At 48.0% G+C, this 17,587-nt stretch overlaps 1 protein-coding gene across 1 annotated transcript in view; it reads right to left on the bottom strand.

Moving 5' to 3' along the window:
• Positions 1-5,026: 5,026 nt before the first annotated feature.
• The window catches only part of Sty (sprouty signaling antagonist), a gene marked incomplete at its 5' end in the record, with an annotated part of 43,666 nt that continues 31,105 nt past the window's right edge, over positions 5,027-17,587 (bottom strand). Inside the window, one exon of the mRNA XM_076422954.1 lies at positions 5,027-10,563. Coding sequence (XP_076279069.1) covers positions 8,588-10,563 — 1,976 coding nt within the window. The remainder of the gene's footprint in view (positions 10,564-17,587) is intronic.

Below are 17,587 nucleotides of genomic sequence, written 5' to 3'. Positions count from 1 at the left end.
TCCATCTTTCTCGTCACCGGATATTTCGCCCATTTAATTCGCCACCCGATAAACCTGACCAACCGTAAAACCGTTCGGAGGACGGAGATACCATCGCAGGTTGCGGATCCTTCCATCCGACGTGTTTGGAATTATTAGAAAGTTCTACGTGGTGATAAGTAGATAACTGATTTTTATGCATTTATAAAGAAATTACAGTACAAGATTTATAAAATTTGAGAATATTCTAACGTTCTTTTTAATGTAAAAAAATCAGTAAGGGATGTAATCAATTTTTCTTTTATTCCTGCTTGTCACAATCAATGTAAAACATTTTTATTTTGCATGAAGATCCGCAGTCTAGTGATGAGTCTAAGTTTCGAAGCTTCGATGCTTCAAAATCTTCGGCCTTCGAAGGAAAGTAACAGTCCTGCTCTGGTTTACCAAGCGATATCGTATTATACATATATTAGTTACCTCCGGGAGCGTATCCCTCGCGATATTAGCGAACCGCCAATCGATAGTTAAGACGTTCGCGGAACGACACAAGAAATATGAAGCGCCTCTCGGAATATCGCGGCTTTTCCACGAACGGTCGCCCTATCAATCTTTATTCTTTCCACGGCCCCGTATTATTCGCCCCGGGATTTTTGCGTTTCCGGAACGATGCGCTCCCCGGATTCCTTCCACGTACAATGACCGTCTCTATTAGATCGCGCGTACGAGGCGCATCGAGCTTCGTACCTTTTTGCCGATCGCCAGCGAGGTTCCTCCTCATCGACACACGTCCCGATCTAAAGGTACGTGTTCCGAGGGTAAATTTTTCCCTTGGCGAGCAACTATCAGCAAGTGCTACGGCCATAAATGGCAAGATAAATTTAAATGTCTTTTTTGCACGATCGGCTTTTCGCCTCTTTGACGGCAGTGATGAATAATACGCGAACAGCGAGCGTGTCAAATTTCATTTTTACTGCCCGAGACGTCAAAGTTCAATGTATGAAGCAGACTGCGGATCTTAACCCCTTGTCCTACGATTTATTTTACGGTTTTTTGTAGATCGTACAGGGTGCGGCAAAAGTTTGGAAACTTTCTACATAATTACTGTGCAACAAAATTTTTATTTACTAAATCGAACGCAACAATAATAACATTGGAAATCCATAAAAATGTTACTCTTTCTTTCTATGCTTTCTTCAAATCATGCTTCAACGACTCCACTGGGTTGTGAATTTTAGCACAAGCTTCTGCCTCAAAAATCCCCCAGATAGAATAATCGAACGGATTCAAATCGGGTGAATATGGCGGCCATTCATTGGCCGAGATGAACTACGGAAAATGGGCCTTGCAGAAGTCCCGAGTTGTCTAAAAGCACGATGTGCGGGTGCAGAATCCTGCTGAAAAATCCAGGGTTGTCCGTGATAGTGGTTTTGTGCCCACGGGACTACGACGACTTCCAAAATAGTGCTAATATAATTGTTGGCATTAATCCTGACTCCATTTTCCACGGAAATCAGGTCAGTTTTGCCTGTGGTGGTCGCCCCTGCCTAAACCATAACTCCTGCAGGTTTCTGAGTGCGTGAAACTATGTGACGTTTTTTCTTCGCTTCAGAAGACCCATGAGCAAGCACTCTATCATTTTGGACGTTATAGGCCTGCTCGATGCTAAAATAGTTTTCGTCGGAAAACAATATTCATTTGTGAAACTGAGCACCGTGTCTCCGTTTCAACGCGAGACAACGCTTCTTCCGTTAATTGTTTTTTTTTATCATTTAAATGTTGTCCTTTTTAAAACAAATGAATAGACCACTTATACCATGAACTAGCAAATTGAATGACGGAGATGCCGTGATAATAAAAATATACAGAAAAGATACATGTCTTTCGCAAATATTTCACGACGAAGAAAGTTTCCGAACTTTCGCCGCACCCTACAATTTCCTAAAAAAGGAGAATATTGATATAAATTGTATGCCTATCCGTTCTCCAATAGCTGTACATTAACAAAACCAAAATAGAATTTTATTTTGGTTCGAAGGAAATTATTAACATACATTTTTATTAGAATCTGTTCAGAATCTTCATCACGAGTCAGACACGATATTGTAAGGCAAGGGGTTCATGCATAATTTTTCAACAATTTTGAATTTCATCTGCTCAATTTTCCTACATCCGCAGTATACTGATGTGTTTTTTGTTAACCTGTTTATCACGGCATTGGACGCAAAGAGCTCGATAAGCGCGCGAACTCGGGGCTTCGAAGGAGCGCACTTTTCGAAATCGACTAGTTATCGAGCGTCAGATACTGTGAGATTGGTAACGAGCGATTAAACGTACAGCAGCCAGATTACAGGCGGGTGTGAGCGTGTCGCGCGCGGGCTAAACGGTGCCCTTATCTCCGTGCCTTCACGACCGTTCTTTCATTAACGATCGCGTCGTTATCGGGACGTATCGAGCGGAAGGCACGCCAGCCACAAGCGAGCGATCTTAACCGCGAGGGGATGGGGATACGACACTTTTTCGTCGGTTTTCTCCCCCCGGGTTTCGTTCACATCCGCTCCTCCTCACAGCTCCTCACCGCTCCGCGTGCATCCTTCGTCGAAAGCGATACGATAAGTAGCAGGTATCGCATTGTGCAGCACGGTGCAGCGCGGTGCATCACGGTGCGGCGCGAGCTCGCAACCGAGCCGAGCTGATTCGCGCCGTGAAATTATCCTGTCGCTGGTACGCGCCTACATTGTATCGGCCTGGAAACTAGTTTCGAGCGGAAAAGGGTTAAAGGACGTCACCGGTAGCGTTGACTTCTTCGAACGTGGTTGAACGAGCCGTTGTGGCGAGGCGAGACGAGACGAGACGAGGCGACGCGAAAGCAAGAGCGAGCCAGGCCAATCTTCCCTCGTTGATGCGTTCGTTCGAGCGGAGAGGAAGGGATAAGTAACCGGAGGTAGCGATGGCTTCGAGCCGACGCACAATGTGATATTTCGATCATTCAGGGGAGATTTCATTCCGAAATTGAAAATTTTGAAAAAGTTGGCATCATTTTTTAATTAATTCTAGTACTTTCATCCTGAAATCTCTTATGGTTCAAGAGTTATGGTAAAATATCACCAAATCTCTCGATCCAGCCCACTCTGGTGACTCTGAGGCGCCAGTAAAAATTGCCATACTTTACCATTATTCAAAACAGTTCGAACATTATCAAATTGATCTGTATTCTATAAATTGTAAAAAGCTCAACTGTTGTGTATAAGAAAACAGGTCCAGTTCGATGTGCATAATCTAAAAAGGATGACATAGAACAAGAATGATCTGGGTTGATAGAAATGTCCTGATTGTCCAAAGTTTCAAACTACAAAGAGTCCAAAGGGTTAAACTACACTGAAAGTGTACATTGTACATCGAAGTCCTGTCTAGTCAGATACGAAAACAAACGTTGCCTGCGTTCATGAGCGTTTTCGTTCGTTTTTAACAGCCTTTCACAAACAAATTTAACAAATTTTAAAATAATTATATAAACTATTTAGTACCTCGAATTTCATAGTTTTGCTCTTCCACCGATGTATCTGCTCGGAAAGTTACCTGAAAGACCTGATACTTTGAATTTCGAGGTTTTGAAGGGTTCTTACATCTTGTTGAAATTCGAAAGCATCAAAATTTGGCCAGTAAAAGCGGGCTCTGTGGCGGCTGGTTCTCGACGAGGAAACCTCCGCAGGTCTACGACGTTACGGCGAATCGGAGCCATCGCTATCCCGAGGCTCTTTATACAGCTAAATCGCTCGCAAAACTCGCAACAGAGGGAATTGAATGGCCATCGCTAACCGGATGAGGCCGAAGGCAAGAGAGGGGGCAGAGGGGGGATCGGTGTACAGGTCTCGGCATCGAAGGTGGAGCCGAGCGGTGGGGAAGAGGCCACTTCCGGTCACGTGACAACACTGGACCAGCCAGCCTGCCACTTTGCTCTCTTCTTATTTTCGGCTCGATGATCCCTCTCCCTTTACCCCTCGGCGAAGCCCATGAATCCCTCTGTGCCCCTCTGTGACCCTCTGTACCACGCTACCACGAAGCCGAGCCGCGACGAGCTGAGCCGAACCGAGGATCGAACAGAACCGCAGCCGCAGCCGCAACTCGGCGTCATCCTCTTTTTCTTTCTGTTCTTCTTGATTAACACGAACCGTCACGAATCGGTCACGAACAAGTGAAACAGATGGCCGGCCGTGTTTTCTTTCCTTTCTCCTCCTCTTTCACGTTCGTTCCTCGTGCGTCGCCGCCGCCTGGAATGTTCAATTTATGCGCCGACGCACTAAACTTCCGGACCGGAAGTCGTCTCAGAGATCGTTCCTTCCCCGCTGCTATCGCCACCCCTTTCCGCTCGCTCTGCTGGTTTTCTTCGCCGTCCTCGTTCGACGTGGACGCCGTTTCCCGAAATCGTTTCGCAACTTTGTTAGCCGCCGATCGAAACGCGGTTCCCAAATCGATTTTTATCGATTATTCCCGCCTCTATCTCTCTTACTAGTTCGTCAAATATTTTTGTCATTGCCTCCACCCATCACACTTTAGAACGCGAACAACAATGCATGGAAACACATCGGATGTAATAGTTTAACTTTACCGAACGTACCGAGCTATAAAAGTAACAGACACGTGGTACCTTATAAAAGTGACAAGATTTCATTTATTTAGACTTTAACTTGAATATCTTTAATTTGAAAATAGCTACATGCGCAGCTGTACGCTTCCGAATAATGCAAATCACGCCTCGTAAACGTAAAAATAGGACTTTCGAGGGCGATCGCGTTCTAGATTGATCTTTTCTCTTTTATTTAAGAATTTAATTTCCCTAAATGGAGCGAAATATCACACTGTGCGACGGCCGTTCCTCTGCTCGGTAGATTTTCCACCGCGATTTTCGCGACCTTTGCAAACATTTTCCAAGTGTCCCTTACCCTTTTCCTTTTCCCACTCGCTGGGAGACGTTTCGTTTAGGAGCAAGTATAGGGAAGTCCGAGAAGGGGATTGGACAGATGTCTTTGCAATAAATGTCTCCTAGTAGTGCTCGTGTTATTATACTTATTATTATTAATATTATCATTGTTACTAGCAGTATGTACAAACGGAAATGACGTAGCAGATCGATGACACTTTAGAAACGAAACATTGTCGTGTAAGAACGCGTATTTGGTGTGGATACAAAATCAGGCCAGAAGCGAGATGCGACTAAAAAGTCGATCGAAAATTGAAGCTGTTCGACTGTTGATCGTACCAAAAGTTTTGACCAGCGAGGTGGATTTTCGATGCGGCACAATTTCAAGGAAACACCACGGTTTCGTCCTCGTTAGCGTCGCACGATTTGGAACGCGGACATTGTTTCTAATTGGCTGGCGTCTCCGCTGCTCGGAGAGACAAAGAGGAATGCTATTGAACGCGCTGTGAAATAACATTAATTTTGAAATAACGTTGAAACACTTTCGGCCAGAAAAAGCGGGTTTCCAGACCGTAGCGCGCCGACGAAGGAAAAACCGTGTTAGGGTAGAAGACCGTGGAAGATTCTTTCTTTCTCTCTCTCTCTCTTTCTCTCTCTCTCTCTCTCTCTCTCTCGGCGTCTACAAGGAAATAACATTTTATTTGAAACATTTCTCTGTACAGCATATATAATCCAAGATGTTTGACCAGAATTACTTCTTACCCCGCACCACTCACGGGATATACTATTTACATTCGCCCTGTCATCGAGTCGAACGGATTCACATTGCGGAAGTAGGAACGCGGCTTAATGCTACGCGTCCACAGGAAACGCGTCACGCTCCCGAGAGAGTACGTTCGAGAGTAGAAAGGCTTAGGCGAAACGCTGTGTATTCATTCTATGCTACCAAGAGCGACCCTACGACAACCGGCGAGCGAACACGCTTGGACTTCGAGTCGAGCAACGCGGATTCGTTCTTGTTAACTTCTTCCATAGATGTCTATGTATATGCTCGGTTCTGTCGCAGCGAGAGAGTAGCAACCTCGTGGACAGAGACTGACGCGTGACTCGACTCGAAGCTGTTTGCTCGAGTTCCCGCTCGATGCTCGCGGATTTGGGACCCCGCGTCGAAATTATATACTCGTCGTGTCTTACAAGAAGTTCCTCGAGATGGCACTTTAGCCAATAAATTCGGCTTGAACCGAAAGTGTCAGTGGAATGGGCAATCGGACAGCTGGCCGTTGCAATCCTTTCGATTTCCTGCCAGGAGATTCTTGCGAGGCACGGAGAGTACATAGTACATTGTTGGTATAGGGTGTCCCTTCGTTAGAGACCGCAAGACTCGAACGGAGGCTACTTCAGCGATCCGGCGAGCCTGTGAGCAGAGTTTTTTCAAATTGACTCCTCTTTAAATTTCCGCTCACGGTCCCGCGGGCCGCATCGAACGCGACACAGAGCGTCGTCGCTGGATCCGGACGGGCCCGTGTCGCGTTGTGTGTCGCGTCCTTTCCTCGGTCCTCGTAAAGGCCCCTCTTCTCCGTCTGTCCGCGTTTCTCGGCGGCCTTACAGTCGCGTAACCGCGCGCGTACACACGCAACACTTCATTCGTTCATTCTTACCGCGAAGTGCGCGCGTTATTTCGATATCTCTCTCTCTCTTTCTCTCTCTCTCTTGTGTTACAAGCAGTAGCTTCGCGAAAACGTGTGCACGCGTATCCCGTGGATTGTGGATCGAGACCGGAGGAAAACGCTCGGAAACGCGGACAATGCTTCTTTTCAGAGCATCTTCTCTCCCTCTCCCTCGGCGCATTCCCTCTCTCCCCTCCCCTCTCCCTCTCGGTAACGACTTCCTCTCTGCTCGCGTGCTCTCTCCTCCATCTCTCTCTCTCTCTCCCCCTCTCGTTCGCTCTCTTCCTTCTTTCCTCGGTGTTCGATTAACGCGCGGCAGGCCTCGACTATCTCGGACCGTCAGTCGAACCGAACGATTCTTTGAATACTCCTTCGCTCCGTCGTTCTCCCCTATTCGCGTCGCTCTCGTTCGCATTCTCTCTATCAATCCCACACGCACACATACACACACGTGTCCCCCCTCGCCGTTTCTCTCTCTTGTCTCTCCTCCTGTTCCTTGCTGCTCGATCAAACATCCTCGCCCATAACGCTACACGCGAATATTCTATTTTACTCGGCGACGCAGCCATGAATAAATTAACCGTAGAAAAGTTTCCTCTTTATACAAATGTAATATACAATGTACATGTCTATAGATCTACGCGTATACAGGGTGTTCGCGTTGCAGTCGGCATCGCATCGTCGCCGTTCCTCCGGTGAACGGAGAGGAGGGGAAGGGGGAGGAGGGGAAGATTCCCCGATTTTACCAAATGCGCGCGGATTATCGCGTGATCCAACGATTTGTTTTTTTTATTCGTTTCCTCGCGCGCTCCGAGGAAACCGGAAGAGGAAGAAAGGATCTGTCGTCGGATAAAACCGACGTGAAATACAAGCGACCATTCACTCTCTCTCTCTCTTTCTCTCTCTCTCGCTCTCACTCTTTCTTTCTTTCTCTTTTGAGGAAATAAATTAAAATTGATCGTCGATCGATCTCGAGGAAAGGGACTCGATACGCAGTTCGAAAAAGCGTCGCGCAACAAAACGTCTGCTCTAGAAAATGGCGGAGATTCTTCCTCTCCTGTTTTCTTCTCTCGCTCATTTCGCCGCTCATTCACGAGGGACGCGATGGGCGACAATAACGCGGACACGCCGTACGTCGCACACATACAAACACACCCGTTCATGCATTACAGACACACAGGCTCTCGTACACGCATTCACATCGCACTCGTACATATACGCATACGTTCGTTCGTTCGCTCGCTTGCACGCGTTTAATATACTTTAGCGTTTCTCCTATTTACCGTCTTCCCCTCTCTCTCTCTATTACTCGTTCTCCCACTCGCAAGCAGGCTCGCTAGTTCTCTCCGTGTGTGCGCGTACTATTTATATATTTAATCGTGTACAGACCTATCTATACGTAAGTGGTATGTCTCTGCGTAATACGGACGCTCGCGTACCTTTCGTCAACCTCTTTCTCGCCCGCTCTGCTCCCCCTTCGCTCTAATCTTTCCCGTTCCCTCTGTGTCATCCTGTTTCTCTCCCATTACCCTCTTTCGCCCCCTATACTCCGTGTCTCCCACTCGTTCGTCGCTCTATTTCTCTCGAAACGCATACCCGACCATACACGCACGCAAACACTCACGCATTCACGCATTCATTCGCTCTCTCTCTGTCTCTCTCTCTCTCGCTCTCTCTCTCTCTCACTCTCTAACTCTCTCGTCTTCTCATTTCCATTCTCATGGAAGAGAATAATAAATAATGAAAACACTCGCGACATCGTCGGACGCGGGCGAACGCGTCCCGTCCGACTTTTACTCTTCAACGTGTACATAATATAATCGTTTCTCGACTTAAATGCAACTGCTTGTACTTGATGCGATTCGCTTTGCTCCCTTCTCGCTTCTCGCTATCCTTTCCCTCTCTTTCTCTCTCTCTCTCTCTCTCTCACACACACACACACACACACACACACACATTCTCCCTCTCCCCCGAAAAAAGTCACGAGTCCCGGACGAGACGACTAGAAGCCTAGAGAACAAGTCTAGAGTTCCGGGGTGGCCGGGTCGAGCAACCTCTTCTCCGGGTCTCTCGAGTCCCCGATGTCGCTCGTGATCGGATGATGCCTGCCGGCTGCAGCGTTGTTGCCCTGGTTGTTCGGGTTGCACCTGCAACCCTGGGCGGCGTGTCGAGCGTAGCAGAGTTCGCATAGGGCCACGCAGCCCTTGAACGGCCAGTAACAAAGCAGGCAGGGCATCAGGAGGGTGAGGGCGCCGAGGCAGGCCCACCTGGACACCTTCTTGTTGCCGGTACAAGAGCACGGCTCGTCCGCGCAGCTTCCGGCTGCCTCGCCGTCGATCCCGCCCGGTCCACTGCCGTCCACACAGTGATAGAAAAGTCCTTTCACGCAACAGAGGCAGGACGCGTAATCGAGGATAGTGTCCGCGGAACAGAAGCACTTGTTGTCACACAACCACTTACTCGGCAATGGCGGCGGTTCCCGGCACGACTCGCACCGGCACCTGCCGCAGAAATTGCACATGATCGACAGGCCGGCCGGATCGTAGGTCCTTGAGACGAGACTATTCGCCGGCTCTTTCGTAAACGAGACCGGCTGTTTGGTCACGGTGTTATTACCGATCGGGCCAGTGTTCGCTGTAGACGCGCCCGTCGTCGCGTTCGCTCCCGACCCGACATTCGAACCCACCCGAAACGCTTGTAGATTCCTGATCGATTGTAGCCGATTATGCGTACCAGCCACCAAACCATCGGATCCAACGAGACCCTTCTGCCGATGCTGTCTCCTCTCGATCTTCGGACAGTCTCCAGTGGCCAGACGTTTCTCGTCGTCCAACCGACGACGCTCCTGGTTCAGACAACAATGCTTGAAAGGCGCCTCGACGTACTCGTTAATAGTTCGCTCGCCGTCCGGTCGAGGTACGGTCAAGCTCACCTCGCCGATCGGACTTCTCGGCGGAGTATCATTCGCGCTACTCGACAGCAGAGCTCCTCTAGGACTCGCGGTGGTCGTTGTCGTCGTCGTCGCGGTCGTCGTCTCGTTCGACGTATCCGCGTTTCGTGGTCTACTTCGGAACGTGTTGGATAGAGGACTCAACGGTACGGTCACCGCGATCCTAGTATTCGACGACGGGATGTTTGTTGGGGAAACATTACCGGTTGGTGGCAATCGTGGTGGTGGGAACGGTCGATTGTGATCGTGCACGCGAACTGGCTGAACGATCTGCTGAATCGTTCGGCTGGAGGTGGTGTGCGCGTCCACGTCGTCGGCATTATTGGTCGCCGTATCGGCGGTTGTCGCGAGGTGGCTTTCGAGACCGTTTCCCGCGGTGATCGCGTTCGCTTGCGAGGAGGGTGGCCGCGAGAGCGGCGGTATCGCATTGTTCTGCGACATCGGCCGACCGGATCTCAGTCCAAGATGCTCGGCTTGGTAGCAAGCAACTGCGTCCACGAGACGGTTCCGGTGCTCCTCCTTCTTCTTCGCCTCCAGCTCTTCCTCCTCCTGCCAATGATTCGGGAAATGAACACCAACGGTGATCCCACCTGTTGCTCCTTCTCCTCCTCGTTCTCCTTCTCTGGCTCTTCCCGACGCTGTAGATCCTCCTCCGATTCGATTCGACGACGAGAACACTCTTCCGGATGATCCTGTCCCCGCTCTTCTCGTTGGTGGCGAGGATGGCGACGATGCTGACGTAGAACTGCGAACCGACAAAGCCGACGACGACGATGCCCGCTCGCTAGCCCATTGTTCAATGGCTCTCGGTGTATCTGGAGTATGGTGCTGCTGGTATTGTTGTTGTTGTTGTTGTTGTTGTTGCTGCTGGTGATGATGATTCGTTGTTGACTGAGTTGGGGTAGTGAGTGTCGCCTCGTTGATCCGCACTGCCCAGCCCGCGCGAGGTGGTGGCACTCTCGACAAGGGCGTTCCATTAGCGAGGATGGTGTTCGGTAATTCTCCGCGTCCGCTTCCTCTCGCCCTCGCGACACGCGCTTCATCCCCACCTGGAAACGGGAATACATTGTTTAATACATCTCGTCTATCCTTATTCTTCGAATTTATCGAATTTATTCGTCGAATTAGACCGCGGATTTGATGCATTTGTGACGAAAATGTTCAGGTGTAATTTCAAAGATTAAAAACCTTAGACGAATTTTAAAATACTTTTATATCATTCTCAACCTATTGAACATATTAAGAGAGAAAATTTCATGTCATTCCAGTTTGTTGGAATTCAGCTGGAAAATCTTATCAGTCTCATAATTTCACAGCGGATGTTTATACAAAATAAAAATTGTCTGCATCGATTGCAACAAATAGATAAAAAATAATATATCGATATCCTGAAATTTTTTTAATTTTCCCACAATCTTGAATTTCATGTATTCAAGTTGCTATAAATGCACAAATATCCGCAATCTACTAATTATTGCTATTATCGCACCTATCGCAAAGCTATTGGGTTGGCAAGAAAGTAATTTCGGTATTTCCAGGTGAAATAAAAACCAATTTTTCTTATTCGAGCAATGAAACTTAATCGATAACATATTTGTCTGGTAGCTTCATAATTCCGCGCTCTAGACTGCGGATCTTTATGCAAAATAAAAATTTTCTTCGTCACTTACAAGATGCAATCGTATAAAAATTTCTTCTCGTGTTTAACCATTGTAATCAATTGAAATTAACATGTGGATGTCTTTGATTTTTGTTAATGCTTTTACTGTTTTGAATTACATCCACCCATTTTTGTCATAAATGCATAAAATCCGTAGTCTATTAATTCATTATATTACATGCGATTCATTACATTGATCGAGTTCATTGCTTGCACCGAATTCTTAAGGTGCGACACGATGCACTGCGACCAGATCGCGACATCGTGTGCATCGCCGGATAGCAATGGAGGATTAAAATGATTTTCGAGGATCGTTCAGGGTGTTTCGCAGGACAAGTCGAAAGCGATATTCGGATCACACCTTCCCGAGCCGTGAACGATGCCTAATACGCGGCTGGCTCGCTACCTACGTGGCATCGAGGTAGGTTTGGTCTGGGTACGTGGGCGCGAACGCGATGCGAGTGGGCCGTGCACCGCAGTTTCTTGATTCAGTGGTCACCGGCCCACTCGGAGCGCCCACAGTTCTGGAAGAACCGAGCGTTTTGTTCGGCCGCGACCAATCGTGTCCTCTCCGCCTATCCCCGTTGCCTCGGCAAATTCGTTGTTTCTCTCTCGCGCGGACATCCTTCTACGAGCAAAATTTGTCTCGCGCTTTCGCTCCTTCTCGTCGACGCTCGTTCCCGATCAAACAATTCGCAAACACAGCCGATGTACTCTATCGGCTAGGAGTTAGGGCTGTTACTTTTCGAAGATTCGAAGGAACGAAAGGAACTTCGAAGTGTATGAATCGTATGAAGTTATAACTAAATCAGTCTTTTAGCTGTAAGGGTGTTTGTAATTGTATCAAATATAACTTAGCAGTGAAATTTCGAAGTTTCCAAAATCGAAGGTAAGTAACAGCCCTACTAGGAGTGTGGGAGAACCCGAAAGTGTAGGGATTTTGAGAGCATCGGGATAAAAGAGGGAAGATTCAATGAATAAATTTCGTAACGTGAAATCTTATACCACGATTGGTTTTAAACTGAGTCTCAGACACCTTCGAGAATCTAGAATATTATCAGGACTCTCAACATAATGGAGAATTTCATAATTTCCGAGAACTCGTCCCTACATTTTCGGGTTCTGGCATGGTTCTACTATCAGCACACGTGCTCTATAATCAGAGGCAGTCGAGCAGTTTCCCGATCTACAGAAAGATTCGTTCGGGAACCGCGAGTGTCGCGGACAACATCGACGACATTAAATCCACCTCGTAAATCCGTTCAACACCGGGTCTGTCGACCCACTCTCCAGGTGCCTACGGAACTGGAAGAAACGAACGACGTTGGTTCGCACAAGACCGATCGCGCGCGTCCTACACGCATCCGCTGTGTAGGTACCAACCATGATCGTGCGACGATGCCGGCGCGGCGCCCCGACGCTTGCGAAACCGAATACATTAACTTCCTGTGCTCTGCTATTCAATCTTCCCCCTTTAGGAAGCGAGACCCGCCAATTTACACGGTCTCGGTTTCGAGCGCCGCAACCATCGAGACCGTACGAGCAATCAAAAGTTAAATAATACCAGCGCGCAATTATTCAAAAAACAAAATCGTGTGATGCGATCGTTCATGCGATTCGCTTTCGAATAGCGTTCAACTCGAACACGTGCGAGAAACCGCGAGCATGAGCGTGAGCGGGTGTGTTCGTGAGGAAACAGGAGGCCCATTCACAGGGTGCACTCGGAAAGGAATGCGCGGCCTATCGGCGACCGACTGCCATAGGTCAGAGAGCTTTTAGCGGCCGTATACGACCGACCACAGATAAGAGAAACGTTTTGCGAGCTTCAACAGCCGGTGTACCACCGCCGAATCTCTCCTTCCCTTTCCTCGCTCTATCTGTCGTCTCGCGAAGCCAAGATATTACGCCGATTTTCTCGTTGCTCCGAGGTTTTGACCATTCCCGCTAATGGCCTCCCCGAGACGATCGCTCGGAACGTCCGCGGTTATTGCAACGGCTCCGCGTCAATCGTTTTCGGCTTCTCGAATACATCCGAAAAGTCAGCCTCTCCCTTTCTGAATTGCGTTAATTCAACATTGTGCTATATTGTGCTCGAATATTAAAATTTTTATATAGAAAATGCGATAAAAAGGAGAGGTAAACGATTTTAGAGTAGCTCGCCCCCAACTTTCAATTTTTGCAATTTTCCTTGGTTGCACTAATTGTAAGTCAGCGCTCGGATTTACTTACTCGCGCGACGGCCGAGTTTCGAAGGCTACGCCCCCTCGACCCGGCCACGTGTCTCGCTCCCCGTGGCGGCCCTAGTTCTCCTAGGCGTCACGAATAGTGAGTATGGAGAGGCGCGGCCAGGTCGAGGGGGCGTACCCTTCGAAACTCGGCCGTTGCGAGTAAGTAAATCAGAGCGCTGCACTAAGTTGTCCTACATTGTGCTCGAATATTGAAACTATAGTATCAATAATGCGATAAAAATTAGAAAAAATCTATTTTCAAAGTAGCCACCTACTTTGAATGTTTTTCAATTTTCCCTGTTGTGCTAAGTTGTGGTACAGTAATACTTTTAAAAAAATAACAGCGCGCAGCACCCGCGCTTGCTTTATCCCAGGATCACGATAACGATCGATCGATCGCTTCCTCGATTCTCGCGCGTTTCTGCGGAACCTCGTTCAGCCGAACGTGTCGGGGAGGAATACGACAGAGGAGAAGGGGGACAACGTTTTGTTGAGGCGAGGGAATTTTCATTGAAAAGGAGACAGAGTTGAAAGGAAGTTGCTCGCAGGCGCGAACAAATCGTTTTGTCACGGTAGCCCGGAGGCATTCGTGCAACGGTGCAGCCGTGTTCCGAGGAAAGATCGTTCGCGCAGGCGGCTTGACCTTGCAGCGTGGCTTCGACTCAAAAAGTCGGCTCTAGTAAGCTACAGAAGGATATTGTTTGAGAAAGCTACGACGCGGTCGTGCCTTACGATTCCAGCGGGCCCTTACAAGTCTATCTAAGAAAGTTCTGTCGTATTTTAAATAAGCAGATCATTTTGCTTGTGAATCAAAAACACATGTTGCTAGTGAGTGACCGGGAAACTGGAATTGACAGGTTATCTGAAAGATGGCAACGAGTTGTTACAAATAATGGAAATTATATCATTTCTTCCCATCTAGAATATTTCCATTCCCTAAGATCGTGTTGAAATTTTATGGATATGAAATACAAAATACCTAAGTACTTCGAATATCGGTACAGCAATTTTTAGTGGCGCCTCGGAGTCGCCATATACATTTTTATAAATTCATTCAAATGTTTTATTTCAAATACGACAGAACCTTCCTCGAGACGATGATTAACGCAAAGATGGAATTTCCTTATTTCTAGGACTCTTGGGAACCCTTTCCTTCTGCATTCGTTATTCGTTTGCAATGAATAATGCTCGCCCGTAGACGATTCTAGACGGTTCTAGAGAAATTGAAAGACTGGCCAACGTTCAAGGAACAATGGGTTGCTTCAGCTTTTCGACGACAATGCCAGCCGACTGTCGCAAATCTTCTGAGGAGGTCGAATCGCCGACGATTCGAAGAGCGAAACGGGGAGAACGAGTTGTGAACCAGCCTGTACATAAACGAGCGTGGAACAGCGAGAGCTTTCGAGGATGATTGCTAATCACGTAATTGTGACAGGACGATTGGTTTGGCAATATCCGCGTGCCGGTCACGACGCCGATATACCGTCCAATATTTCGCGTGCGGTCACGTTCCGCGTTCGTTTAACGTTCCCGATTGTCTCGGCGCGCTTCGAATGATAACGAGGAGACCGTTCGCTCGCTAGCTCATTGTTTTTCGCGACCACTCGATCGCAGACACGAAACAATTTATTTTTCATCGATAACACACCAACCGCCGAGTCGAATGTTCGACATCGCGACGGTAATTCGTGTAGTAACGAGTAGTTAAAAAATCGTACGTATTTAAAAATATGTATAAAACTTTCCGATCAGTTTCCAGAAACGTAGGCCGCTCTCGAAAAAATTCCGAAGAACGTTTAACCGACGTTCCGGCACGGATAGCCTCCCTTTGATTCACGGCGGAAACGCTCGAGATAAGACCGGACGTGCTTCCTCGCCGCAGCACGTTTCCGTACGATCGCGTTATCCGGTGCCGCGGAACGAGCGATAATATCGTTCATGTTTACCAGAAACTCAACAACCTCGAAACCCGCAACCCGGCGATTCGGAATTCGGAAGTTGAATTTCGATTTAAATTCGACTGCTGAGTGTTGAATTTGAATTTAGATTTAAATATAATGATTAAAACTACAGATAAATAGTAAAGATATAGTTTACGCAACGCTCGGAGACAACGAGCGGAAATGTTTAAATTAATCAATTAGGAGGGAAAGGGAAACTGGCGATTTAAATGCCAAAATTCCGGCGCGCGCGGTTCGCGTTATCTGGTCGGTGGTCCAGTTCTTCGTAAGGAAATCTGACGGAGATACTACGCCTCGGGAGTAACACCCTCGTTACAACTGCTACCACGGTTCGGCTCGATTCCTAATCTTTCGAAGCTTATCTCGCTGGCTCGGGCGGATTTTCTGCGCTCGCAGCAGAGCGTGCAGCGTGCAATGTACAGGAGACAGCGAACGATTCAATCTCTCTGTTCGCGAACAAATCCTGTTCCATTCTCTTTCATTCGGAGGCGCGTTTTCTTCCGTTCGAGTTTCCCTAATCAAACAACTGGGCCATTCGTTCTAATGAATATGCTCGACGCGAACCATCGACGCGACTTTCCATCGGTAGAATTTGAAATTTGAAAGTCGAGCGGGATGGGGTGCGACTACTTCCGGTGCGGAAATTCTTCTGCCTGTGGTTCGGGGATTGTTCTCCTCGTATCGAAGCGATTGATTCCTTTCATGTTAGGCTTTAATATTGCAGGGAAATGCTGCAATACCGCGCGTACAGCGTTGAAGATATAAATAATTGTGTACACATTAGTCTATGACTAAAAATGACGAAGTGATTTTCCTTAATGGAGCGACGCGGTATGTTCGGCCGGGGATAAACTCGTTTCCAGGATTGCAAGGGTGCGGATGCGCATTCTCATTTCTCGAGAATGCAAAGGCGGGGTTTTTCAGTATTCAAAAGCGCTAGATAAAGCTCAATCTATGCTGCAGCTTTTGTCTACTGGAAACCCTATCTTTGCATTGTTCTACCCCTTTAACCCCTTGCCCTACGATTTATTTTACGGTTTCAGTGATCAGAACTTTTTTGTAGTTCGTTATTTCCTAAAAAAAAGGAAGTTACTTTTAAAATACCATACACATCAGTCACGTTTGATGGTCGGTAGGTTTAGTGTTAAATGAAATGAATAGCATACATATTTATTAGACTCTGTGTTCAGAATGTGCATCACGAGTCTGTCACGATATTGTAGGGCAACGGGTTAATGAAGTTTTGAAAGTGGCAATCGTTGCACACCAACATTATAGACTCCGCAGATTACGCTCGAGCACTGAACGCTCAAAGGGTTGAACCGCTCGATCCCGTTGATTTTTCAATATGGGACGACCGATGGGGGGAGGAAGAACGAGCAGTGAAAATAATATTCCTGATCTCTGGATACATGACGTGACTTACTGAAAATTCATGGGACCAGCGAAAATCCAGAAAAGAAGGTGGGCTCGTGGAGGGCCAGGGCCGGAGCCGAAGCCGGAGCAATAGATTCTGGAGGCGTGTCCGGTGTATCGAGGGCTCGCGAGCAGAGCTACGGAGGCGCACACCTCTGTTACAGGTCGATTTCGAGTCCCGGCTCGGCGTTACGAACGGATGTCTATCTGGGGGCTTCCTCGAATTCCAGGGGGATGGGAGAACGAGCCGGCGCGACTCTCATCGGTCTTGTCCTCCCGCTCCCGTGCTCATTTCCCGTCCGCTAATGTTTCCGGGTGTGAATCGGGGCAGGACGATATCCTCTCTCTCGCTCTCTCTCTCTTCTCCGATGAGATTGCACACTGGCGACGACACGACACGACACGGCACGAAAAGAGAGGAAACACAACGACACACAGAAGAGCGTCGTAAGCGTCACGCGCACCACCAAACGACACCGATGAGTCCGAGGGGACGTCCGCTCGAGGCCGTTACACGCATCTCTCGGCGCGTCCGTAACTTCCGGCGGATATCGTGCGTCTCGCTGCCTCCGACAACGGGACTTCCCCTCCAACGCCGCGTTCCAACTTCACCGGTGGGCGGGGAGCAATCTCTGAGAATAGAGTGTCGGTAGTCTCATCGCCCGATCAGCCTCGATTCGCAGAGTCAATGTGTGTCTGTGTGTGTATGTATGTGTATGTGTGAGAGAGAGAGAGAGAGAAAGATAAAAAGAGAGAACGAGAGGGAGACCCCAGAGAGCGTATAAGAGAGTATCGTTCACGAAGGCAG

This window comes from Lasioglossum baleicum, chromosome 4 (genome assembly GCF_051020765.1).
Source record: "Lasioglossum baleicum chromosome 4, iyLasBale1, whole genome shotgun sequence".
NCBI lineage: Eukaryota > Metazoa > Arthropoda > Insecta > Hymenoptera > Halictidae > Lasioglossum > Lasioglossum baleicum.
This window is presented reverse-complemented; position numbering and strand designations above follow the sequence as displayed.